The 26,847-nt window shown below is 40.1% G+C and overlaps 1 protein-coding gene across 2 annotated transcripts in view; it reads right to left on the minus strand.

The window, feature by feature from the left end:
- Nucleotides 1–5,095: 5,095 nt before the first annotated feature.
- The window catches only part of UGDH (UDP-glucose 6-dehydrogenase), a 33,800-nt gene continuing 12,048 nt past the window's right edge, over nucleotides 5,096–26,847 (minus strand). For both annotated transcript variants that reach the window (XM_032334114.1, XM_032334113.1), the window contains exons 3-12: nucleotides 22,097–22,198; nucleotides 18,941–19,141; nucleotides 18,634–18,831; nucleotides 17,436–17,583; nucleotides 14,263–14,357; nucleotides 11,652–11,782; nucleotides 11,299–11,432; nucleotides 10,043–10,134; nucleotides 9,813–9,923; nucleotides 5,096–6,480 (exon numbers count right to left, since the gene is read on the minus strand). In XM_032334114.1, coding sequence (XP_032190005.1) covers nucleotides 6,370–6,480; nucleotides 9,813–9,923; nucleotides 10,043–10,134; nucleotides 11,299–11,432; nucleotides 11,652–11,782; nucleotides 14,263–14,357; nucleotides 17,436–17,583; nucleotides 18,634–18,831; nucleotides 18,941–19,141; nucleotides 22,097–22,198 — 1,323 coding nt within the window. In that variant the 3' untranslated portion in view covers nucleotides 5,096–6,369. The remainder of the gene's footprint in view (nucleotides 6,481–9,812; nucleotides 9,924–10,042; nucleotides 10,135–11,298; nucleotides 11,433–11,651; nucleotides 11,783–14,262; nucleotides 14,358–17,435; nucleotides 17,584–18,633; nucleotides 18,832–18,940; nucleotides 19,142–22,096; nucleotides 22,199–26,847) is intronic.

The raw sequence follows: 26,847 nt of genomic DNA on the forward strand, positions 1-26,847 counted from the left end.
TTTCACCCCATCTCGATGGAAACTATGGTATTAAATTTTTTTTACAGTTGACTGAATTTCTAAACTTAAATTCCTTTAAGATGAAACTTGATACCCCCACCATCAGCAGTAATAGCAAAGAAAATGTTAATTTTATGTGTAAGAGTCTGCTAATTGTTCCCAATTTCTATAACCCTCCTATAGTTTTAGAATTTTTAGCTGGCATATAGTCAGTGATCCTACTAAACATTAAATTTCCTTTGCAATGCCTGGGTGGCTCAGTGGGTTAAGCATTAACCTTCAGCTCAGGTCATGATCCCAGGGTCCCGGGATACAGCCCCACATTGGGCTCCCGGCTGCGAGCCTGCTTCTCCCTCTGCCTCTGCCCCTCCCCCTGCTCGTGCTCTCTCTTTCTCTCAAATAAATAAAATCTTTAAAATAAAATAAGTAAATAAGATAAAAATTAAATTTCCCAGACTCTGTTACAGCTAGTTGTGAGTATGAGGCTATGTTTTGAGCAGCAGTGCGTGAACAGAGATGATTTGTTACTGTTCTCATGTGTGTAAGTGTGTTCTCAAAGGGTGGGTCATGCCTTTCCCTTCTTTCCCCTCCTCCCTGTTGGCCAGAAAGAGAACAGGACTGTGGACCTGGAGCAGCCATCTTGGACCCTGAGACAGACTTGCGTCAAGGAAGGCAGAGCGACCAGGTGAAGAAACCTAGACCTATATGACCATGAAAGCGCTCTACCAGTCCTGGACCACCTGCCTGGACTCCTCTAGGAGAGAGAAAAGTATTTCATCTCTGCCTAAGACACCATAATTTGGGGTCTCTGTTAGAACAGTCAAGTATAGGGCGCCTGGGTGGCTCAGTGGGTTAAGCCGCTGCCTTCGGCTCAGGTTATGATCTCAGGGTCCTGGGATCGAGTCCCGCATCGGGCTCTCTGCTCAGCGGGGAGCCTGTTTCCTCCTCCCTCTCTCTCTGCCTGCCTCTCCGCCTACTTGTGATCTTTCTCTGTCAAATAAATAAATAAAATCTTTTTTTTTTTTTTAAGATTTTATATATTTATTTGACAGAGAGAAATCACAAGTAGATGGAGAGGCAGGCAGAGAGAGAGGAAGGGAAGCAGGCTCCCTGCTGAGCAGAGAGTCCGATGCGGAACTCGATCCCAGGACCCTGAGATCATGACCTGAGCCGAAGGCAGCGGCTTAACCCACTGAACCACCCAGGTGCCCAATAAATAAAATCTTTAAAAAAAAAAAAAAAAAAAAAAAGAACAGTCAAGTATATATACTAACTAATTTATTTATTTATTATTTTTTTAAAAATATTTTATTTATTTATTTGAGAGAGAGACAGTGAGAGAGAGCATGAGCGAGGAGAAGGTCAGAGAGAGAAGCAGACTCCCCATGGAGCTGGGAGCCCGATGCGGGACTCGATCCCAGGAATCCAGGATCATGACCTGAGCCGAAGGCAGTCGTCCAACCAACTGAGCCACCCAGGCGTCCCTATACTAACTAATTTAATTTGTAAATGATGTTTATTCTAAACCTTTAAAATAAATTCTTAACTATTAAAATTAAGAAAAAATGTATATTCTCCTCAAAGTAATCTCCCATATTAGTAGCGGTATATTGTAAAATGCAGATCTACAATAATACATACTGTTTTTTTCTCTGTCTGCATTTAGGTAAAAGGAAGGGAAGAAGGAAGCAAGAGGTCATTGTATCCAACTTATCCTCTGAACTTTGAAGGTTATTTATGGGAGCGCCTGGGTGGCTCAGTCTTTTGAGCAACCGACTTGAAGAAGTTCAGGTCTTGATCTCAGGGTTGCGAGATCGAGCCCTGTGGTGGGCTCCCTGCTCAGTGGGGAGTCTGTTCCTCTCCCTCTGTCCCTCCCCTGGCTTGCTTGTGTTCTCTCTCTGTCAAATAAATTAATTAATTAAAAAAATCAAAGTCATTTATAAATATTACTTTGCCAGGCTGGCACTAATATATTTCTTCTAGTGTTTTGGTCTAAAACTTGAATTAAGTGCCAGAATATGAATAAATTAGATGGTAACATCTAGTTTGGGGCTGCACACTCTAGTTTTTGTTTGTCTGTTTGCTTTAAAGAAAGTGACTACATTTTAAAACGAGAACCTTCAGTGTTCCTTTTATCACTTTAACCATTCAAAAGTGTAAGTGAAGGAACTAAGTACATTCACAGTGTTGTGTAGTGCTTGGTGTCTCCATTTTAATGACTACATGAAGCCCCACTCAGCTACAGTCTGCTCTCAGCGTGAGCTTCCGGATCAGCTCTTCCTCCTCAGTTTCCTTTCAACTCCAGAGAAAAGACAACTTGCTTTGCCAAAAACCAGTCTGAATGTTCCTGTGACCGTCTTTCCACTTCCATTGGTTCTGCCCCTGACGTGCTCATTCGACCCACCCCTTCCTTCCAAATCACGTCTGCTAAGACCCGCCTCAAATGCCATCCTGCCTCCAGGAAGCCTTCCTCTCTTTCTCAGCTGGAATGAATGTTACCTTTATGTCCAAATAGCATTTCATTTTCATCATTTATGGCCATTCTCATAGTTCATCAATTATTTCTGTAGGTGTCTTCACTTCTCCACAAGATTGCTCTCATTCTCCTAGGACCTCCACTTTTTTTTTTTTTAAGATTTTATTTATTTATTTGGCAGAGAAAGACGCTGCAAGAGAGGGGACACAAGCAGGGGGAGTGGGAGAAGGAGAAGCAGGCCTCTGACAGAGCAAGGAGCCTGATGTGGGGCTTAATCCCAGGACCCTGGGATCATGACCTGAGGTGAAGGCAGACACTTAACGACTGAGTCACCCAGGCGCCCCTGCCCTCCATTTTTTAGCACCTCATGACATCTGCCTTAGAGTGGGTACAGACAGTTAATTTGAAATAGTTTAAATATTGCTCCCTGAATGCAAATACAGTGGATTTATGGGCAGCTCGACTTTAATTTCACTGTGTTGACCGTCTCTCCTTTCTTTTCTCAACCTCCTGTCAAACCTCAGATCCCTTTCTGGTGGTTGGGAGTCTCCAAGAGGATGAAGGGCAGGGACTCCCCTCCTCAGTTTTGCCCTACCTACCTTCTGATTCTTTCCTTGGGGTGGTATTCCTTTAGTCTGCCTAAGGCCACAGATGCTCACTCTTTTCACCGTTCCTCTAAAATGAGGCTTTCAATGTCAAGAAAAGCTCCTATTCAAATGGCTGTGACCTTGAGCAAATTACTTCATCTCTCTAGCTTTCTGCCTTCCTCTGAAAATGGGGCTAGAACTCATCTCAAAGGACATATGTGAGGAATAGATGAGAAGATGCACCTAAAGGGCCTGGCATCGAGCCTGCTTCGTAAACTGTGTTAATTACGAAACTCTTAGTGATTCCAGCGCCTACGCGTGGCTCTGGTTCAGTGGGACCAGCTTGTTACCGTGTCTAATGGCCATGTCCGTCACCTGCCCACCACTGTGCAGTAAGAACTTCGCGTGAACATTGATCTCACATAATCTTTGTAACAACTCTTCGTGTTAGAGGTTAATTATCTCCAGTTTACAGGTGAAGAAAATAAGGCTTTCAGGTAACCTAGCCAAAATATCCCATGCTAATCTGTAGTGCGGTTAGGATTCAAAGCTTAAGTGGAATGACACATTCTGGAGAACACGTCCTGAGAGAGGTTTCACTTTTCTATATATACTTCTCTATTTGAATGTTTTCTTTTGTGCCACATCCCTCTATTGTTTTCTTCCTTCTTCCTTCCCTTTTTTCTTCCTTCCTTCCTCCCTCCCTTCCTTCCTCCATTCCTTTTTATTGTAGAGTAGGACAGGGGCAGAGGGAATCCCAAGCAGGCCCCACGCCCAGCACGGAGCCCAACGAAGGGTTCCACCTCACAACCCCAAGATCATGACGTGAGCCAAAGCCGAGTTCAACCCTTCACTGATTGAGCCACGCGGGTGCTGTCCCTGTATTATTTTCAGATGTAAATCCTAGTTAATAAACTCACCACTATTCATTGCCCCAATCAAAAACATGCCAGCTAATAAAAATAGAAACCTTATGTCATTTAAAACACACACACACGCACGTATACACACACACACATATACACACACAGTCTTTAATTTTCTTAGTAGCGAGAAAAAGCCTAACCACCTTCTTGCAACTTTTCACACGAAGGACTCAAATTGCTGTGTTAAGTTACTTGTCCAGGTACTGGGTTTTTTTGTTTTTTTTTTCCCCCCTCCCATTACAAATAGCAGGTATACATGGCTCTATATCTTTTCCCCATTTTCCCTTTTTAGTCAATAACTATACGTTAGGGGTGCCTGGGTGGCTCAATGGGGTGAGCCTCTGCCTTTGGCTCAGGTCGTGATCCCAGGGTCCTGGGATCGAGCCCAGCGTTGGGCTCTCTGCGCGGCAGGGAGCTGCTTCCCTCTCTCTCTCTCTCTCTGCCTACTTGTGATCTCTGTCAAATAAACAAACAAAATCTTAAAAAAAAGAAAAACTGTATTTTACACATAATTATTTACTTATCAGTCCTAGGCACTGAAGCATCCTGCAGCTAAAATCAGTGCCTGATTCTATCTGCTTTCGTAAGAAATCTTGGATTATAATTCCCCTTAATGGGATATAAGATTATCAAGCAGAATACAAGAATATTTTCAAGCAGGAATGTAAAGCAAATTATAATTAATAAGTTCATTCTCACCTCAGGGTCTTTTGAGTAAGGGTTCATTTTATGTTCAATCACTCTGATGCTTTTCTCTTTCTGATGTTTTTTTTTTCACTCTGATCTGCAAACGTTTTCTTAAAGAGCCAGATAGCAAATATTTTAGGCTTTTCACGCCAAGGGGCAAAATTGGGGACTTACATAACCATTTAAAATGTAATCATGTGAAAACCATTCTTAGCTTACAAGTGGCTGCCCAGATTTGGCCCATGAGCTTTGGTTTGCCAATACGTGATCTATTTGCTAAATTCCCACCCTTTCTTACATCACTTGAATGATGTAATACCCTTTTCTCAAAGAAGCAAGAAGTAATATTTTTCTGTCTAATGTCAGACTGTCACAACTCATTTGTTACTTGCACTATGACAAAAAATACACCCACGCAATTGTTGATAGAGAATATTTTATTTATGTATTTGATATCGGTACAGATGTCTGTCCTCATCTGTATATTTGTCTCTGCATTCTTACTGAGCTGCAAAATTCCTAAAGGATGACACTGTATCGTTCACTTGATTTGTACATTCTCAGCAAAGCACAAGCATCAGATGGACATCTGACATATTTCAATAATGATAAAGGACAAGAGAAAATAAAAGTCAATAAGAGACATACGAAAAAGCACATGGAAACATATAAAAATTCTCATTTTAGAGTTACGCTATACAGAATTTGTAAAATCTACTGCTTTAAGTTCATACATGAGATTATATTGGTTTTCTTATTTAAAGAAAAAGGGGAAACGTCAACAAGCTATAGAAATAAAAATGCAAAATAGAGGTAACAAATATTTTTGGCTCCTGAACTAAAATAATAGTGATTGGTGAGAAAAAATGAGGTGTGAAGACTAAACTAGACCAATACTGATATTCTCTTCATGTTAAAAAGAAAATTGCCTTTTAGTCTTATTCGAATTGATTGGAATTGAGCAGTGATGATCTTCTGGGGGTAAAAAAAACAACACAGCTCCTTAAAACAAAAGGAGCAAAGGAACATTACCCAAACCAAACTTGTAGTGTCACTAGTAACATGGAAGCAGAGGGAAAATATTTTGAGCACATCCAAAGGAAAAAAAAAAAAGAAAAGAAAAGCACAGAAGGCCCCATGCTGTCGGCTGCATCGTCCTTCCGGGTTCAGAGAGACAGGAAACGGCTTGGCAAATGCCTTACCCAGTTAAGCTGGAAATCTCTAAGTCTCCAGGACACTTTTTGGAAGAGTAGCAGGTTTAGCCCAGTATTTAGGACAGCAATCTCATGATTTAAAATACATATTTAATGACAAGTAAATAAACCAATGATCAGAAAAACCGAAGAGTGCCTTTTCCCTTATACTGTGATATTAAAAGTGCTGCCTATGGACATTTTGTAAAGTAAAAAGTGTTTCAGGTTTAATTTTTATTTTACAAAAATCGACACCATTAAAACCGACATGATTATTTACCACTCATCCAATCACTTAAGTAACAACATTATAAAAATATGTAAAAAATATTCTAGATTTATAATACCAGATACGCTAATTCCCATACAGCTAATATAAATTTGATTATTAAAAAAATAGCTTATTTCCTTAAAAACACTTTGTTTGTTTACCATTTAATATCAGGTAGATATCTGCTATCCTAAAGTACCAAAAAAATTATAAATAAAAATGGCAATGTTTATACTCTGGGTTTCTTGTTCGGTGGATCCTGAAGACTGAACTTTGGAATTTCCCCAGAAGGAGCATATGGAATTCTCTTTGAAGACACTTTTTTTCCAATTGTTTCAATCTAGAGGAGAAAAAAAGACTTTAGAAAGAAAATCTTGAGTATTCTTTTTTCCTTTTAAAAGCAAAAAAGGGAGGCACCTGGGTGGCTCAGGTGTTGGGTGTCTGCCTTTGGCTTGGGTCATGGTCCCAGGGTCCTGGGATCGAGCCCCACGTAGGGTTCCCTGCTCGGCAGGAAGCCTGCTTCTCCCTCTCCCACTCCTCCAGCTTGTGTTCCCTCTCTCACTGTCTCTCTATCAAATAAATAAATAAATCTTTAAAAATGAATAAAAGCAAAAGAGGGTCTCAAGTTGTCTGGGTTGCTACGAAAGATCTTTGGTTCCTTCCACGTTTTTATGTTTCTAGAGTCAGTCTACACACGCTCCTCTTCCTAGCCATGTCTAGAGACTCTTATTCCTGCCACTCCTGACACCAGACGCCCTCACACAGAGGACAGACTCACGTGCCACCAGTGTCTCAGCACGTGAATGAAAGCAACTCACAGACCAGGTTCCAGGGGAATCACATTCTTTCTCAAACTCTCTTCTCATGTCTGCTTCCCTTATGCTAAGGAATTAGCATAAGCGGTCACAGCATAGATTTCAGGAATTCAGTCTGAAAGGCCCCAGCTGGATTCCTGACTGATAATTGAGTCCACCCAGGTTCTCTAGGTCTTCCTTCCTCATTTATAAACGGTGTTACAACCACTCATTTCAAAAGGCTGTGGTATGGATTAAAGCAGATAAAGTGCTCAGCACTGTGTCTGACAGACAAGTCAGCCTTCAATAAATAAATGGTAGTCTATTTTTATTTTGCATATTACATTTTAAACTGTTCCTCACATATCCAAAATCATTCATCTTATTTTTAAAGGCACTGCTTCTTCAATGACCATAATTTTAGCTCCTCTCTCCAGCAAAAATATACTATACAATTTTCATAAGTGCCTTTGAGTTAAAAATTAATATTTAATTCTGACTCAAAGGGCTTCTGCACTGTATTCATCAATTGTCTCAATGACTTATATATGCCCTTTATTTAGTGATTCCATTCCTAATATTTTTCCTATTTTTTAAAATCCCTAACTACAGGGGTGCCTGGGTGGCTCAGTTGTTAAGCATCTGCCTTCGGCTCAGCTCATGATCCCAGGGTCCTGGGAATGAACCCCGTTTGGGGCTCCCTGCTCAGCGGGGAGCCTGCTTCTCCCTCTCCCACTTTATGTTCCGTCTCTTGCTGTGTCTTTCTCTGTCAAATAAATAAATAAAATCTTTAAAAATAAATAAATAAATAAATCCCTACTACAAGAAGTTAACTTTTATAAGAACTCAAACTCACATTAAATCTATTTATCTATCTTTATATCTCTTCTCCCTTAGACGAGTCATAAAAGTAGAAGAGAAAATGTGTCTGTGCCTTGGAAGTCATCTTTAAAAAATAACATTGCTTCAGTTTAAGTCATGACTGGAAAAAGCAGTCATGTTGTTACTCACTAAGGAGGGGCAGGACAGAAAAATCCCCAGGGTCTCTGGTGGAGTGTTAACAGACAAGGATGTCATCTGCTTCTGGTTGCAAGTGAATCCCTCATGAATGAGAAATGAGCAATGAATTCTAAGTAGGAAGGATCTTCAACAAGTCAGTGACAGGTCATGAGAACCACATCAGATCTTCTAAGCAGCAGATAAGGCCCAATCGGTATGTCTCCGAGGCAGCCGGCACTGAGCAGATAGATGTGCACAGCCAGCTCCGCGCCCTGCCGGGCCCTGCTCTGCTCGAGGATTCTGCTGACTGCCCTCTCTTGGCATATTTCTTCATCCTTCGCAACCTCCCCTCAAGCCTCCCGCCCCCACATACACGCTGCTCTGAGGAGATGGAAAGTACCTCCTTCTTATTAATACTCTTGGGGCTCCCAGGGAAAATTGAAATTGATGCAACATAGAATGTACTGTTCGGGTTACTGTCGGCTCTCTAAACATTCCATAATTAATTGACAAACTTGGAATTAATTAAAAAGCGCCAGTCCCATGGAAGCTTCCATACTTTTCACTCAGACCTCTGAGGTGCTGGGACAGTGTTGAGCACTCAGACGGTTCAGGATCCCATACAACATGTGACAATTGGTACAATTGATGTGACAATTGTGACAACATGTAACAACATGGTACAATTTGTTTTGCCTTTTGTTTTTTTTTTTAAGATTTTATTAATTTATTTGTCAGATAGAGAGCACAATCAGGGGGAGCGGCAGGCAGAGGGAGAGGCAGGCTCCCTGCTAAGCAAGAAGCCTGATGTTGGTCTTGATCCCAGGACCCCAGGATCATGACCTGAGCTGAAGGCAGATGCTTAACCAACTGAGCCACCCAGGTGTCCCCATTTTGCAGTTTTCAAAACATTCATATAGGAATAAGAGACCTGGCCTCTGAGGGGGTCAATGTCTTGCAGACAGTTTGACAGAGCAGCCTGAGTGACTCTGGGAAGAAAAAAAATAACTTTTTTTCTAAAATATTTAAATTTTTTTAAGGTTTTCTTTTTTTAAAAAAGATTTTATTTATTTGACAGAGAGAGACACAGCAAGAGAGGAAACACAGGCAGAGGGAGTGGGAGGGGGAAAAGCAGGCTCCCCACTAAGCAAGAAGCCCGATGCAGGGCTCGATCCCAGGACCCCAGGATCATTACCAAAGCTGAAGGCAGACAGTTAACAACTGAGCCACCCAGGCACCCCAAAGATTTTAATTTTTTCTCTGACAGAGAGAGAACACAAGCAGGGGGAGCGGCAGGCAGAGGGAGAGGGAGAACCAGGCTCCCCGCTCAGCAGGGAGGCCAGTGCAGGACTAGATCCCAGGACCCCAGGAACATGACCTGAGCCAAAAGCAGTTTGCTACCCAGGTTCCTGAAAAAATTTTTTAGTTTGTATATTTTCTTACTTGATCTTTTTTTTTTTTTTTAAAGATTTTATTTATTCATTTGACAGAGAAATCACAAGTAGGCAGAGAGAGAGAAGGGGGGAAACAGGCTCCCCGCTGAGCAGAGAGCCCCATATGGGACTCGATCCCAGGACCCTGAGATCATGACCCGAGCCGAAGGCAGAGGCTTAACCCACTGAGCCACCCAGGTGCCCCTCTTACTTGATCTTAATATGAGGTAAGGCAAAGTAGACAAATACTAAATGATCTTTAGATCACAAATCAAGGAGGGAATAAAGTAATTACAGAAATCACATAGAGATTTCCCAGAGAACTAACATGTTGCCCCAAGTTATGTTATTGCTAAAGTAGAAAATATTAAAATTCTAAAACTCAAACACATTAAAAAGCAAATGACCAAGCAAACAAAACCAGACCCATCTGGGATCATAATGACCTGGAAGCCAATGGTTTGTAGCTCATTGTGGAGCCCGTCCAAGACACGCCGCCCATCAAAGATAAAGGCTGGCTTCAGCATTTTCTTATGAATACGCTCATAATCCAGTTCCTATAAAGACAGAAGCAAAAAAAAAAAAAAATTAGAACATATACATGAACACATACTCAACCCCAAATGATACCAGAATCCTTCTAAAATTTTCGTTAATATGACTTTTGTCACCTCACCTTAAACATGTCCCACTCTGTGCAAATAACCACAGCATGGGCGCCATCACATGCTTCGTACGGGTCCTTGGAAATGGTCACAAGCCGGGACACTATAACAACAAGAGCCACAAGAAACTGACAATAAGAAAGGGGTTATTTATAATTATGCACTTTAATACTAGGATTGCAGGCAGATTGAGGGTCTGAGAGAAGTGGAATGACCCTCTTTGGTCACTCATTTCTGGTTGAAATGAGAATAAGAGCAATGGTGTGTGTCTGGAGCACCTGATTCTTGCCCTAGCAGTATCTCCACGGAACCTCGGGGGCTTTTCAGAATATGTTGGAAAACCCATTAGACTAACCCACTGATAATCACGTCAAATCAAAGTTGATGGAACAATGTCTAAGAGTTTAATTTATCATACCAACGATAAAAATGGAATAACCACGGAAGCAACACAAATGTTTAACTATAGATGAATGGATAAAGAAGATGTCTCTCTAACACACACACACGCACATACACATGACAGAATATTATTCAGCCATAAAAAAAGAATGAAATCTTGCCATTTGCAATGACATGGATGGAGCTAGAGCGTATTATGCCAAGTGAAACAAGTCAGAGAAAGACAAGTACCATGTGATTTCACTCATGTGGAATTTAAGAAACAACACAAACAAAGGAAAAAAAGAGAGAAAGGGAGACAAACCAAAAACAGACCTTATTTTTAAAAAGATTTTATTTATTTACTTGGTAGAGACAGGCAGAGATCACAAGTAGGCAGAGAGGCAGGCAGAGAGAGAGGGGGAAGCAGGCTCCCTGCCGAGCAGAGAGCGAGATGCGGGGGTTTGATTCCAGGAGGCTGAGATCATGAGCTGTGTGGAAGGCAGAGGCTTAACCCACTGAGCCACCCAGGCGCCCCAAGAAACAGACTCTTAACTATAGAGAACAAACTAAGGTTATGAGAGGGGAGGTGGGTGGGGGATGGGTAAGTAGGTGATGGGGTTTAAAGAGAATACTTACCTTGATGAGCACTGAGTAATGTACAGAATTGTTGAATCAGTAAATTATAAACCAGAAACAAACACTGTAATAATACTGAAAATAATGTAATATTGTCGGTTAACTATACAGGAATGAAAACATTTTTTAAACGCAGTATTTCATTAAAACACAGACACACACAACGACAGAACAACCAAAGGTTTCTAGAAAACAAACAGGTTTTGGGGCCCATACTCAGAGTGACTCACGAGACTCAAAGCCTTACCTTGGTCATCCTGGGAAACTCCTGGGTGAGAAAGATCCACAACTATTTGTTCCCTTGGTACTTTGGGATCATATATATGGAGGTGTGCACCTTCATCCATCAAATATTTGCTGATATATATACTAGAAGATTCTCTGAAGGAAAAAAAAATCAGTGTTTCTAAGCTTAGAAATGGCATATATTCTAATAATCTAGAAGCTTACAGAGGAAAGATTCTATCTCTTGTGAGGATACAGATGTTCACTTTATTTTTATTCTTCATACTCAATATATATGCATATATTTCACATACACACATCCACCACTAAAAATCAAAATCTCAAAGGAGTTGAAATATTTTAAAGAACTGGTACCTCGTATCACCGGTGTCCTTTTTGAATGCAAATCCCAAAATAGCTATCTTCTTATCAGTTACGGTATTAAACAAACTGTCTATAATCCGGGAAGCAAACCTCCTTCTCTGGTAGTCATTCATATCTATAACCTGAAATTACACGTACAGTTATGCAATGTTGCCTGTATAATGAGTGTGATTAAAAGACGAGTGGCCTATGCCATACACTGCTCACATTTTACAGTACTATTGTATGAATAGTAACGGGGCAAAGACTAATCAACCTCTTCAGTATCTATTGATTAAAAAAAAAAAAAATTAGCACGCCACCACTTAAAACCATCATAAAAATTTTCATTTGGCTTAACTTTCCATGCACCCATCTGGGATAGAATAGATATAAAGATGGGGCACACAGTTAAGTTTCAACCCCATTAGGGATCTAGCTGCAAGAACAGCCTAAAAATGGCACATAGAAAACAAGTGTTCTCCTTAGCCAACTTCTCCAAACCCTGTGGAAGCAAAGCTGTAGCCAATCAAACCCCAAAACATCCCCTCCTATGCTTACCCGTCACCCCTCACCAGTGAGTAGAAAGTGGACAGAGAACAGCTGAACTGCACAGAGTTACACCTGCCCTCTAGATGAGTCAAAATACCACTAACCCTTGGCAAACTTGCTGTTTTTTTGAGAGAGAGGGTGTGTGTGCAGGGAGGGGGAGAAGGGGAGAGAGAGAATCTTAAGCAGGCCCAGGGGGATCTCATGACCTTGAGATCATGACCTGAGCTGAAATCAAGAGTCAGAAGCTTAACCAACTGAGCCACCCAGGTGCCCCTCTCCCTTGGCAAAGTTTTTAAAGAGATATTATTATAAGTGTAAAAGTCTCTGGGCACCTAATCCTTTACTCGCCTAAGAGTTTATAAACAAATCTTCATATTCATGACCAGAGGAATATAAGCAAAGGGGTTGGCTTTTACTTTTTTAAGGCTCTGATTTTTAGGGGCTCTCTCGAAATTTGAGAGCTTGGGAAATGAGACCCCCCAAATCAAGCATTTATCTGCATTTTTGCCATGATGGACAGGAAGATAAAGTCATCTCACTGGATTGAGTGAAACTGTTACTTATATATTTTTCTTTAAAAGTAGATTTTCTTATATTCTCACCCACTGCTGAAATCTAAAAAACCATAAACTTGCAGAAAAACTTTTGGGGAAGATATATATATTGGCTGGTGTCTTGGACAAATTATTTAAAATCTCTAAGACTCAGTTTCCTCACCTATAAATTGGGGATAATATTAGTGACGAGGACTAAACGAAATACTATGTGCAAAGTACCTAAAAAAAAAATGCCTGGTTCAGAGACAGCACTCAATTAATATTAACTCTATTTTCAATTTGGGAAGGATCTCTAATTTCAGCTCTGTGAGTCTCAAAAGGACAAAACAGGTATCAACACACACAAACCAGTAGAAAGCATTACGATACAGGTTCTTTCTTTATTTTGATTTTCTGTCTTTAAGATCGAAAATAGTTATAATTTTTTACTTTAAAAAATATTCTTTTATTTATTTCTAAAGATTTTATTTATTTGAGAGAAAGAGTGAGTGAGAGAGAGCACACAGGCAGGGGAGAAGCAGAGGCAGAAGGAGAAGCAGACACCCTGCTAGCAGGGAGCCCGTGTGAGGTTTGATCCCAGAACCCTGGGATCATGACCTGAGCCAAAGGTAGCTGCCCAACTGACTGAGCCACCCAGGTGCCCCAGAAGAGTTATAATTTCTTACAAGACTTACTTTTCTATTTTAGAGAGAGAGTGAGCTAGAGTGTGGGGTGGGGGGAAACAGAGGAGAGAGAATCTCAAGCGGACTCCATGTTGAACGTGGAGCCCGAGGTGGGACTCGATCCCAAACCAAGAGTTGTATGCTTAACTGACAGTGCCACCGAGGTGCCTGAAAGGAATTATAATTAAGAATAATAGTTTTCCTGTTGCTCCCCATCCCCCACCAGTGACAAATTTTAAAAAAGAAAAGAGAGAGATGTGAAGGGGCACCTGGGTGGCTCGATAGTTCAATAGTTAAGCGTCTGCCTTCAGCTCAGGTCATGATCCCAGGGTCCTGGGATCAGGCCCCACATCGGGCTCGCTGCTGAGCGTGAAGCCTGCTTCTCTCTCTCCCACTCCCCCTGCTTGTGTTCCCTTTCTCGCTGTGTCTGTGTCAAAATAAATAAATAAATAAATAAAATCAATCTTTAAAAAAAAAAGCATCTGACTCTTGATATTGAGTTAGGTCATGATCTCAGGGTCATGAGGTCAAGCCCCATGTCGGGCTCCAGGCTGAGGCCTCTTCTCCCTCTGCCCCTTTCCCCACAAAAAGAATAATAGTTCTTGCTTTACTCTGGGAGCAAACTTGTCATAAAACTAATAGAAACATGGTTTACCAGAAATTTCCATCAGTTCATTAGCAAAAAAGACAAATCAAAAACACAGAAGACTAATAAATAAAACTAACATAAATGAAAAGAATGAGACATGAGTTCCTGGAGTAAATAAATCCTATCAAAAACATTTTACAGACAAAGGGTGACATGTTTTAATTAGAAGTTAATCAAAAGTTGTTGGCTATAAAGATTAATACCTGCTGCCAATAACGTGCTACTTCAGGCAAATTCAGAGCCTCGCAGAGATAAACCAAATTCAGAACATCTTTCTGAAAGCAGCTTCCACCAAAACCTGAAGAAAAAAGTGGCAACATTTTCATTTATGAACCATGACTGAATTATGTGACAAATCTGTCATAAATTTGAGGGCCTATGCTAGAATTTTTTTTCTAAGTAAACTCCATACCCCACATGGGTCTCGAACTTACAACTCCAAGATCAAGAGTCACATGCACTACTGACTGGCAGCCAGATGGCCCTATGACAGGATTTTTTTTTTCTTTTTTCTTTCTTTCTTGTTTTTTTTTTTTTTTTAATTCATTTGACAGAGACACAGTGAGAGAGGGAACACAAGCAGGGGAAGTGGGAGAGAGAGGAGCAGGCTTCCCGCTGAGCATGGAGCCTGATGCAGGGCTCGATCCCAGGACCCTGGGATCATGACCTGAGCTGAAGGCAGACACTTGATAACTGAGCCACCCAGGAGCCCCTCTTTTCCTTTTTTAGAGAGAGGGGAAGGATGGGAGAGTCAGAGGGGGAGGGAGAGAGAGAGAATCCTAAGCAGGTTCCATGCCTACTGCGGATCTCATAAACCTGAGATCACGACCTGAGTGGAAATCAAGGCTAAGACACTTAACCAAGAGTCACACAGGCGCCCCTAGAATTTTTAATAATAAAATTCAGATGTCAGAAATTTAGTGGATTTGGAGATTATGTGAAATCTTCAAGCAACTAATAAACTCTATAAACAATTTCCAGATAATCTTCTAGTTAATGCTTTATATGGCTACATTTTCTATTTTATTTCTCATTCATCTAGTATCACTGCCCCACATCTCTTACTTTAGCACAGGGCTGGTAAACTTTTATGGGACAAACTGTAAATATTTTAGCCTTCGTGAGCACAACTATATAATTCTGCCTTTGCAGCTCAAAAGCAGTCAGACAATATGTAATAAAATAGCTATGGTTAAGTCTTTAATCCCCATCACCTGTTTCCCCCATACCCCCCATCCCCTCTGGCTACAACAGTATTTTCTCTATCGTTATGTTTGTTGGTTTGTCTCTTTTATCCTTCGCTTGTTTTGTTTCTTAAATTCCATATATGAGTGAAATCACATGGTATTTGTTTTTCTGACTGACTTATTTCTCTAGCATTATTCTCTCTAGATCCCTTCCTGTTGGTGCAAATAGCATCATTTCATTCTTTTTTATGGCTGAGTAATAGCCCATTGTGTATATACACCCCGTCTTCCTTACCCATTCACCTGCCATTGGACACTTGGGTTGCCTCCCTATCTTGCCTATTGTAAATCATGTTCATAAAAGTAAACATAAGGGTGCACGTATCTTTTCCAGTCACAGTTTTTGTATTCTTTGGGTAAATACCCAGTAGCAGAGTTACTGGACCATATGGTGTTTCTATTTTTAATTTTTGAGGAGCCTCCATACTGTTTCCCAGAGTGGCTGCACCAGTTTGTATTCCCACCAACAGAGCATGAGAACTCCTTTTTCTCCACATCCTCACCAACCTTGTGGTTTCCTGTGTTGTTGGTTTTAACCATTCTGACAGTTGTGAGGTGATATCTCATTGTGGTTTTGATTTGTATTTCCCTGATGTTGAGTGATGTTTTCATGTGTCTGTTGGCCATCTGTATGTCTTCTTCGGAGAAATGTTTGTTCATGTCTTCTACCCGCACCCTTTTTTAAAGTTCTATGCCCAGAATGCAACTTGAACTCATGACCCTGAGATCAAGAGTCGCATGTTCTATGAACTGAGCCAGGCAGGTGCCCTCTAACCATTTTTTATTGGATTATTTAGTTTTTTGGGTGTTGAGTTATATAAGTACTTTATATTTTTTATTTATTTACTTTTTAAAAAGATTTTATTTATTTATTTGACAGAGAAAGATCACAAGTAGGCAGAGAGGCAGACACAGAAAGAGAAGGGGAAGTAGGCTCCCCACTGAGCAGAGAGCCCGATGAGGGTCTTGATCCCAGGACCCTGAAATCATGACTGAGCTAAAGGCAGAGGCTTAACCCACTGAGCCGCTCAGGTGCCCCTCTATATATTTTAGATACTATTTATCGAATATGTCATTAGCAAAATCTTCTCCCATTCAGTAGGTTGTATTTTAGTTTTGTTGATACATAATCGTTTTGTGTTGCTTTTTTATTTTTAAAAATAATCTCTACCCCCAATGTGAGGCTCAAACTCATGACCCAGAGGATAAGAACTGTATGTTCTACCAATTGAGCCAGCCAGGCATCCCTGTTTTTATTTTTGTGTGTATAAAGACACCTCATTTAATATATCTTGTTGATGCACTCGAACTCATGCCTGAATAAAGCATGAGTGAAATCACATGGTATTTGTTTTTCTGACCTCAGGTATTTTGTCTGAGGGGCACACATCACAGGCTCCTGGCATTTCAGAACACTAGCTAGCATTAGCGCATGGCACGCAATATGCCTGGGGGCCATTTAAAAAAATGAAATCACCACCAAAAAGCACAAAAAATGTAAAAAATGTGGCACGAAGTAGATCACAAAAAGAGCACTTGTTTACAGAATGGGAGCTGAAACCAGAAAATAAGTGCACTGCATGACACAATTTCAGCTGGGAAGGTCTGTGTTGGTAACTCAATTTTTTTGCTGCTCTCCATGTCTACAAATGACCACGAAAGCACTATAAGCATTGATTTAGGGATTACAAATAAGTTTCAGCAAGTAGGATAATTCATACGTACAGACCTGGCAAATAATGAGGACCAACTGTATTTCACCAAGGCCACATTTCTGAATGTATATATTAGTAGGCAAAGCAAATGATAGGGAATTTTCTTCCTGTTTGCTTTAGTAAGGTATTGAGTTATTTCCTAAATGTTCTAACATTTACTCTTCCTAAATGTTCTAACTAAATATTAATTAATCCCCCTAAAATGGCAAACTATGCTTGTCTTACTAATCAATCAGTGATTATTAAAATAATGTAAGTTTAATTATCACTTTACTTGGCAAGTTCTTGACAGGTTGAAGGCTACACATGTCATGGAATCATTACTCTAAGTGCATTAAATTATGCAAAGATGTCCTTAAAGTTAGAGACCTAGCCACAGGAACCTCCTTTATGTACAGAAACATTTCAATTTACCAACACTGGCTTTCAGAAACTTATTTCCAATTCTCTGGTCCATTCCAATGGCTGTTGCCACTTCTTCTACATCAGCCCCTGTGGCTTCACAGAGGGCGCTAATGGAGTTAATGCTGCTGATCCTCTGGGCAAGAAAAGCATTTGCTGCCTTTGGGGGAAAAAAAGAAAGGAAAAGTACGATGAGTTAAAACAGCAATTTTCTATGTCAGGATTATATTTCATCGAGTTGATATAATTACTGAGGGAGATAGAGAAGTTACTAATGGGCTCAATTTGAGGAGGCTATGGATGTGCTGGTAAAGGAAAATTTGTTTTTTTTTTTTTGTTTTTTTTTTTAAAGATTATTTATTTATTTGTCAGAGAGAGAAAGAGCGAGCGCAAGCAGGGAGATGCAGGCTCTCCACTGAGCAGGGAGCTGGACAACGGACTTCATCCCAGGACCCTGAGATCGTGACCTGAGCTGAAGGCAGACACTTAACTGACCAAACCATCCAGGCATCCCAAGGGAAATATTTTAAATTAGAGAAGAAAGAGGATTAAGATTGGGATTAAAAATAGAAAGAATGATTTTAAAAACTATTTTCTTTTTAAAGATTTATTTGAGAGAGAGAGAAAGAGAGAGGGAGCAAGCCAGCGCAGGGGTGGGGGAGGCAGAGAGAACAGGAGAGAGAGAATCTCAAGCCGACTCCCCACTGAGCACAGAACCTGACTCAGGGCTGGATCCCATGACCTGAGATCATGACCTGAGCCGAAATCAAGAATCAGACACTCAACCAGGAGCCCCATTAAAAACTACTATTTTTAGTGTACTCTCCATCTTATGTTACATTTTATTAAAAAGTTAGAATTTGGGGCGCCTGGGTGGCTCAATGGGTTAAGCCTCTGTCTTCCGCTCAGGTCATGGTCTCAGGGTCCTCGGATCAAGCCCCACATCAGGCTCCCTGCTCAGCATGGAGCCTGCTTCCCCCTCTTTCTGCCTTCCTCTCTGCCTACTTGTGATCTCTCTCTGTGTCAAATAAATAAATAACACCTTAAAAGAAATTTAGAATTTTCTAGACCATTTTATACTGTGATATTTTATTTCCCTTGTGAAAATTATTTCACAATGGACAAGAAAGTACCTGTGTGGCTTATTAGGCTTAAGAGAAATTAGTCCTTAGCTTTGTATTTCATGGAGGGTTGAACGCTGTGTACCAACCAGTTTGGAAAGTTCTGAAGACCAAGTATTAGTGGTGAGGATCTTTTCTCTGGGAACCCAGTGCTCGTACACAGCACACAGTGCCTGCACGGCCTTCTGGCCCTCAGGGGTTTCATCCCCTCCAATCAGCACTCTGTCCGGGTTCTTCAGGTCCTTGATGGCCGTTCCTTCTGCCAAGAACTCAGGGTTGGACAGCACCTAGAATCCCAACGCAAAGCCAAGTTTCAAACTTACAATTAACCAGGAGCGACATTAAGGCATCAATATTTATGTAAAAATCAGGTTCCAGGGCTGCCTTTGTTTATACCTGTAAATTCAAGTTGGGTTTTGTGTTTGCATCAAATATTCGACGAATACTTTCTGCTGCTCGCACTGGAACTGTGCTTTTCTCCGTCACAATTTTGTACCCGTGTGAGTTTTGCACAATGCGTCTGGCACAAGCCTCGATATACTTCAGGTCTGCCGCGCGACCTTTCCCCATTCCGTAGGTTTTTGTTGGAGTGTTCACCTGATGAAAGCACATGGGATTATGAATGAAAATATCCATGAGAGATTCAGTGATTTCAAGATGAACCTCGAGCCATCAGTTAACTAGTTAAGCGGGAAGCTATTATCATTAGCTTTCATTTAACCCCCTATTAGTTTCATGGAAATGATACATTTTAATAATATAATCATCAGACAGATGCCTGAAGCATCTGGGGAACTTGTTGAACAAATTTTTGTTGAGAAGCTCCTGTATAATGACAGATACCCAGGCAGGCAGCTTTCAAGCTAAGCCCTGGAGATACAAAGATGAATGAGACTGTTCCTGTCCTCGAGGAGTTCACAGGCTGAAATGAAATGTAAGTTTCCTTTCCTCTTTATTGTATGCAATATATCCAGGTCTTTAAAACCTTTTCTATCCTCCTTTCTAATAGACCTAAATCAATAGCTTTTCAAAAGTATTTGCGGTATCATTCACAAATGCTTTCTTAGCTCATTAAAGTGAGACATTATCTAGCATCTTTAGGACTCACAATACTATGTAGACAACTATCAAACAGAAAGAAAAAGAAATCATGAGTCCAGACTCTAGGCATTTCCTTTTGGCTTAGCTGTACCATGTAACCTTGGAGAAGTGTAGCTACCTTTGTTTCAACTACCTCATTGGAAAAATGAGGATAGCATGCTCTCTAAAAATCTAACATGTGGGTTTTATAATGCTTTGGTAAAAATCAAAGCACTTTTACAATGCTTTGGTAAAAATCAAAGCACTACAAAAAGCCCAAAATTCTATAGAGGAAGAGAGAGACAGAGAGAGTGGGGTGTGTGTGTATTTAAGCAGGCTCCATGCCCAATGTGGGGCTTGAACTCAGGATCCTAAGACTGAGTCTTATGCTCTACCACTGAATCAGCCAGGTGTCCCTTACACAAGAAGAGTTTTTGAACCAGTAATTAGTGGTACCAGACCTAACGGGGGACTAAAAAAGGAAGCAAGCCGAAATAAATCAAAACTCAAAGACTGCGTTGAGGTGTGAAAATCCAGAGAACAAAAGCTGTTTATTTGCATGGAACGACTTAGGAAAAGCCTTAGACATGGAAGTCAGTGTTCACCAGAGCACACAAGGGCCAAGACCGCTAATAGGATAAGGCGGAACATGCTAAAAATGATAGAGGATCAGATGGCTTCCCCTCATACAGGTGCTCTGAAGAGAACAATTGCACACTGATTCATATACAACTATTCCTACCTAGAATATGCCTAAAATTAGCCTGGGGTAGGAGGAAAGGGAGAGAAGTAGTAAATGAAGCAAGATCAGCCATGGTAACTGCTGACAGTAGAGAATGGGTAAATAGATTTCATTATATTATTGCCTCCATCTCTTGTATGAATTTAATATTTTCCATAATGAAAAGCAGACCACAAATAAATCCTAAAAAGCTTATCCAGAGAATAAAGAGAAGTAGGTGTGAGTTATACAGTAATAAATTACCATAAGAGGTATGCAAAGTAATAGCTTAGAAAGATCCAGGGCAGCTCAGGCTAGATCTGCAGAGAGGCAAGTGTAAAATTAGCTGTCTGGCCAGACCACCCTAAAGTAGACTCTACTGCCTTAGAATACATCTATACATATATATATATATATATATATATATATATATATATATATATATATATATATTTTTTTTTTTTTTTTTTTTTTTTTTTAAACAGAAAATTCCCCTACTCCCATTCCAGACTCTGGTTATCTAGAAGTTGGACTAAGATAACTTCGTGATTTTCCCCAAGTACCCAGCTACCCCAAAATCTTTTCTCATTTTCTATGCCTTGCTTCTTAACCTTCTCCAAGCTTAAGTAGAGGATGGGTAGGCGAGTCACAGAAGCTGTACCAATTTCTCTGAAGTAATTAAGAATGCCAAAAGAGAGACTGAATTTATAATGGCTTCACCACTGGCTTCATTACCACTTTCTTCTGGATTTAACTTATCTTTATAGTACTGCTTTTGTCTCATCAGTCAGAAACAACCCCTAATTCAACAACATATAATCATTAACAACATGCATAATCAATTCAACAACATTTACCCTCTAGGGACCCTATGATATTTCTTTCCATTAGTTCATGGGACTCAGTCAAAGCCCACGCCACTGACTTTCCCTTTATTCTTTAAGGCCCTAAAGGTCTTGAGTCATAGAACACCCTAGCTCAACCATATATTAGTGATCACTATACTATTACACAGAAGATTTGAGCAAATGGTTACGAGGACAGCAAGAAGTCACCTTGGTTTGAATATTAGATTATCAGAGTTCACTCCCAAGCACTGGCTCTATTTTTTCATTACAAAGGACCAACAAGGTTAGCCATATTACCAAAGATGCCTGTGGACTAGCCTATAACCCAACACAAGCCAAACTGCAAAGAGTTCAGTTAAACTGACTTCTCCTGGCACAGCTGGCTGGCTCAGCAGAGCAGGCCCTCCTGATCACAAGGCCACAAATTCGAGCCCCATGTTAGGGATAGAGATCACTTAAAAATGAAATCTTTTAAAAAAATTTTAAAAAACAAGAAATCACATGATTTATAGAACATAATTCATCTAGATAGGAGATGCCTATAAATTTGCACACATGCTTTAGCTAATTCTCTTTACCTCACCTCCACCAAGCAGTGGCTGAAACAAGAAATGATGAAATATATATACCGTTACCACATGAGCCCAAACCAGCGCTTCTTAATTCTAGATCCCAGACTAGACCTATTTCCGAATTTATTTGTTCAATGATCAGTGATATATTTGACCAGGTGATTATGGGATACAATGAAATGCTGGACAAAGTGACAACCAAAATTCAATGGCACAACTCTATGCTAAGTAATGATGTGGCTTGATACCGACAGATGACTACCCAAATACAATGAAACATCCATATAGAAAAGAATGCGTTAAAACTCACACAGTCAAAGAAAATACTTACAGAAATAAATACAAGATCAGCTTCTTTAATGGCATCATCAATATTGGTAGAAAAAAACAGATTTTTTCCTCGACAGGATTCTACCACTTCTTTTAGTCCTGGCTAAAAAGAAAAAAGAAAAAAGAGTTGTGTATACAGTTTACCAGTCTTATGAGATAACCCGATAGTACAGAATTACCTTTGTTAAAGGAGAAAGTTATACTGCAATTTAAAGGTCTAGACTTGCTCTCAAATAACACCTTTGTAGAAAAACCTGAGATCATACACCAACGGCCAAAAGTGTACATTATGTAACAATACTAAATAGAGCAAAATTGACTCAGCCACAATAAAAGCACCAGGTTGTTTTACTTGTGTCATTGTTTACCATGTGCCTGATTGTTTCATAAGAGTTAACAATTAACTGAGTATCAAGGCAATTATCAGAATAATTCAAGGTCTTCTGTAATTTCAAGCAAACATTTGATTTTGCATCATCATCATGAATGCAGGGTTTTACTCCCAAGAATTCAAGTCAGACAACCTGTGGTCAAACAGTCAACATCTACTCTATGCATATCTAAATATGTATATTTTCTCTAATTCCTAATGTAAGAAACACTTTAACTGAAAATTTTATTACTTTTCCCATACAGTGTAACAGGAAATATAGTTAAGAATACTAAGCTGTGGGGCGCCTGGGTGGCTCAGTGGATTAAGCCTCTACTTTCAGCTCAGGTCATGATCTCAGGGTCCTGGGATCGAGCCCCGCATGGGGCTCCCTGCTCAGTGGGAAACCTGCTTCTCTCTCCCTCTGCCTGCTGCTCCCCCTACTTGTGCCCTCTCTCTATATATATCAAATAAATAAATGAAATCTTAAAAAAAAAAAAAAAGAAGAAAAAGAAAGGATACTGTGCTGTACAAAACCACCTAACAAGTATTCTTGCAAAAAAAAAAAAAAAAAAGGAAGGAAAGAAGGAAGGGAAGGGAGGGAGGGAGGGAGAAAGGAAAAAAAAATCAGATCTAAATCTGCTTAGATCAGTCCAATCAGCAAAACCCAGACTGAGACTTTCTATAGAATAAACAACCTGGTTTCTTCAACAAGTAAACTGAAGAGAAAAACAAAGAAAGAGAGATTAAAATACTATGGTCTTGGGACGCCTGGGTGGCTCAGTTGGTTAAGCAGCTGCCTTCGGCTCAGGTCATGATCCCAGTGTCCTGGGATCGAGTCCCACATCGGGCTCCTTGCTTGGCGGGGAGCCTGCTTCTCCCTCTGCCTCTGCCTGCCATTCTGTCTGCCTGTGCTCTCTCTCTTCCCCCCTCTCTCTCTGATAAATAAATAAAATAAAAAAAAAAATACTATGGTCTTAAAAGACAGTGATACAAAAGACAAGTGATACAAATCTATTGCAGTGTATGGCTCTTACCTGGATTCTGATTCAAGTAAACTAAAGGAAGAAGGACATGGATAAGAATTCCTGATACTAAGAAACTGTTCTTAAAATCTGTAGTAGTGACAAGGGTAACATGCTTACTTCTTTTTTTTTTTTTTTTAAGATTTTATTTATTTATTGAGACAGAGAGAGGGGGCGCTCACACAAGGAAGAGCAAGCAAGCAGGGGAAGGGCACAGGGAAAAGGAGAGAAAGAAGATCCAGCAGACTCCACGCAGAGTGCAGAGCCCCACATGGGGCTCAATCTTACAACCCTGAGATCATGACTGAGAGGAAATCAAGAGTTAGACGCTTAACCAACTGAGCCACCCAGGCACCGCAGGTGACAGGCTTAGGTTTTTTAAATAATTATTATCTTTTTTTAAAGATAGTATTTATTTGTGAGAGAGAGAGAGAGGGAGAGAAAGGGGGGGAGAGAGAGAGAGAGAGAGAATATGGGGGGAGGGGCAGAGGGAGATGGAGAAACAGGCTCCCTGCTGAGCAGGGAGTGCAGCCATTATAAAAACAATTTCCTTGGTTCTAGAAAATGAGGGTAAAAGGTTATAGAGTAGTGATTTTGCAGAGAAGACTGAATTTAGTCTTATATATAATCCCCTAATATTTAAATTAAAGTAACCTAAAATCTGAGCAATGCAGGATTTATACTAAGCCTTAATGACACCTCAAAACAAACAGCTATATTATTCTGTTAAAATCAATGGGATATTTGTAGATCTCCAAAACTGATGCAAAAGTAGTTAATAATATAGATCCTACATCTTATTAAATTCATTATATAATTATCACAATTAGTATTGAGAATTTATAGGGTAATTTTATGGAAGAACTCAAACCCTTTCGCAGGGTAATATTATCTTTCATTTTATTCAGAAAGAGTAAAGCAAATTCTCCATTTTGCTTTTTAACAAGTAGCTATTAAATTGTTACAAAGTTAATAACAAGAAAACCAGTAACTATTCAGAAAATACGGTAATACAAATTAAAATGTTTTAATTGTTAAATATTAACACTTTCTGGGATGCCTGTGTGGCTCAGCCGGTTAAGCATCTCCCTTCAGCTCAGGTCATGACCCCAGGGTCCTGGGATAGAGTCCCACATCAGGCTCCCTGCTGCGAGCCTGCTTCTCCCTCTGCCTGCTGCTCCCCTTGCTTATTCTCTTTCTCTGACAAATAAATAAAGTATTTAAAGGTAAATAAATATTAACACTTTCTACTATAGTATTTTCTGAGTAAACACTTGAATATCTTGTTACCATATTTTATGTGATATTCATTACTATTTCCTTTTCTGGCAGTAAAAATGACTATTATTTTATTCATATAGTTTTGGCCTATGAAATATAAACATATTGGATTAGAAAGAACCACAATAAACACAAGCTCATGGACCCCACCAACAAAACTGTCTATATTGGGGCACCTGGGTGGCTCAGAGGGTTAAGCCTCTGCCTTTGGCTCAGATCATGATCTCAGGATCTTGGGATCGAGCCCCGCATCGGGCTCTCTGCTCAGCAGGGAGCTTGCTTCCCCCCTCCCACTGCCACCCTGCCTGCCTGTCTACTTGTGATCTCTGTTGGGCAAATAAATAATTTTTTTTAAACTGTTTATATCTTTTTCCTTTCTTGTTTACTTTCCTCCAGTCCCCAAAGAAGAGGCTGTCAAGGCCAATCCTTCTACTTGTGCTTTCAGTTCTATCCCTTTGCTATCTCTCCCGACTTCATCCCATCAATTAGCTTCTTCTTACACTTTGACCTTTCCTTCTTCGTGTAATTGGTGATCTTAGTTTTGAACATGCTCAATCCTTTATCAATCACAGAAAAAAAACCACGTAAATAAATAAAAATCACTGCCTTTACCCTGTAACCCTCGCTGGTACCACACCTTTTTCTACAGTCTCTCACTTCCTTGGTCTCCGATCATCTGTAATCGTTCTTACAACAATTACACTGACCCCCATAATACCAAATTTAATGAATATGTCTCAGTCCTGATGTCTTCCGTATCTGGCCTAATGGACAGCTCACTCATTTATTCATTCAGCTAATATTTACTGAGTACTTATGTGCTGGTCACGGAGTTACTCATAAGCAAGACATGCAGAACTGACCTTTGAACAACACAGATTTGAACTGCACAGGTCTGCTCATACGAGAATTTTTTTAAATAAATACAGTCCAGTACTGTAAGTACATTTTCTCTTATGATTTTCTTAATAACAGTTTCTTTTTTCTAGCTTACTTTATTGTAAGAATATAGCATATAACATAAGGTGAGCTCCTCTAACACCTACATTGTTCAAGGATCAACTGTACATTCTTCTGGGGTTTGTACTGTTAAAAGTCTTTCTGGTTCTTGGTTGACCTTCAATGAACTACTCTCCATTCCTTCTCTATGGCATTTCCTCCTCCACTTATCACCAAACATTAGAAATTTTCTGGGTCCTGTCCTTGACTCATGCTCTATAGACCCTTCTTGGGAGAGCTCAATTATTCTGATTTTAACTACTGCCTATATAATCATAACTTTACATCTCCAGCCCTGAATCATTTGCTTACACTTTTGGTATATATATCCAACTGCCTCCTGAACATCTCTATTTGGATGTCCCAGAGCCTTTATAACTAAATAGGACCAAACAGAATTTGAGATTTCATCTCCTACTACCCTCCACAACATTCTGTGTTCTTAATTTCAATTTATGGCACAATCATGTACCCACCATCCAAATGGGAAACCTGGATATCATTCTAAATTCCCTACTCTCCTTTATTCTTCTTATAAAATCAACAACCATGTCCTATCATTTTTCCTTCTAAATATTTTTCCAGGGGCACCTCGGTGGCTCAACTGGTTAAGTGTCTGCTTTCAGCTCATGTCATGTTCCCAGGGTCCTGGGATCCAGTCCCATATTGGGCTCTCTGCCTGCCACTCCCTCTGCTTGTGCACTCTCTCTGTCAAAGAAATAAATAAAAAATTTTAAATTTTTTACTGTATTTTTTTTTAAAGATTTTATTTGTTTATTTGACAGAAAGAGACACAGCGAGAGAGGGAACACAAGCGGGGGTGGGTGGGTAGGAGAGGGAGAGGCAGACTTCCTGCTGAGCAGGGAGCCTGATGCCAGGACCCTGGGATCGTGACCAGAGCCGAAGGCTGAGGTGCCACCCAGGTTTTAAAAAGTAAAATAAACACAACCTTATAGAAATCATCTTTATTTTCTGATTTATAAATTCCTCAAGCAGGATTCTCTTAACAACTGATGTCTAAGAAAGACACGGGAAAATTACAACGCTAAAGTCATTTACATGCTGGGAGGAAAATCA

The sequence above is a fragment of the Mustela erminea genome, chromosome 2 (assembly GCF_009829155.1).
Source record: "Mustela erminea isolate mMusErm1 chromosome 2, mMusErm1.Pri, whole genome shotgun sequence".
In the NCBI taxonomy this organism is placed as follows: domain Eukaryota; kingdom Metazoa; phylum Chordata; class Mammalia; order Carnivora; family Mustelidae; genus Mustela; species Mustela erminea.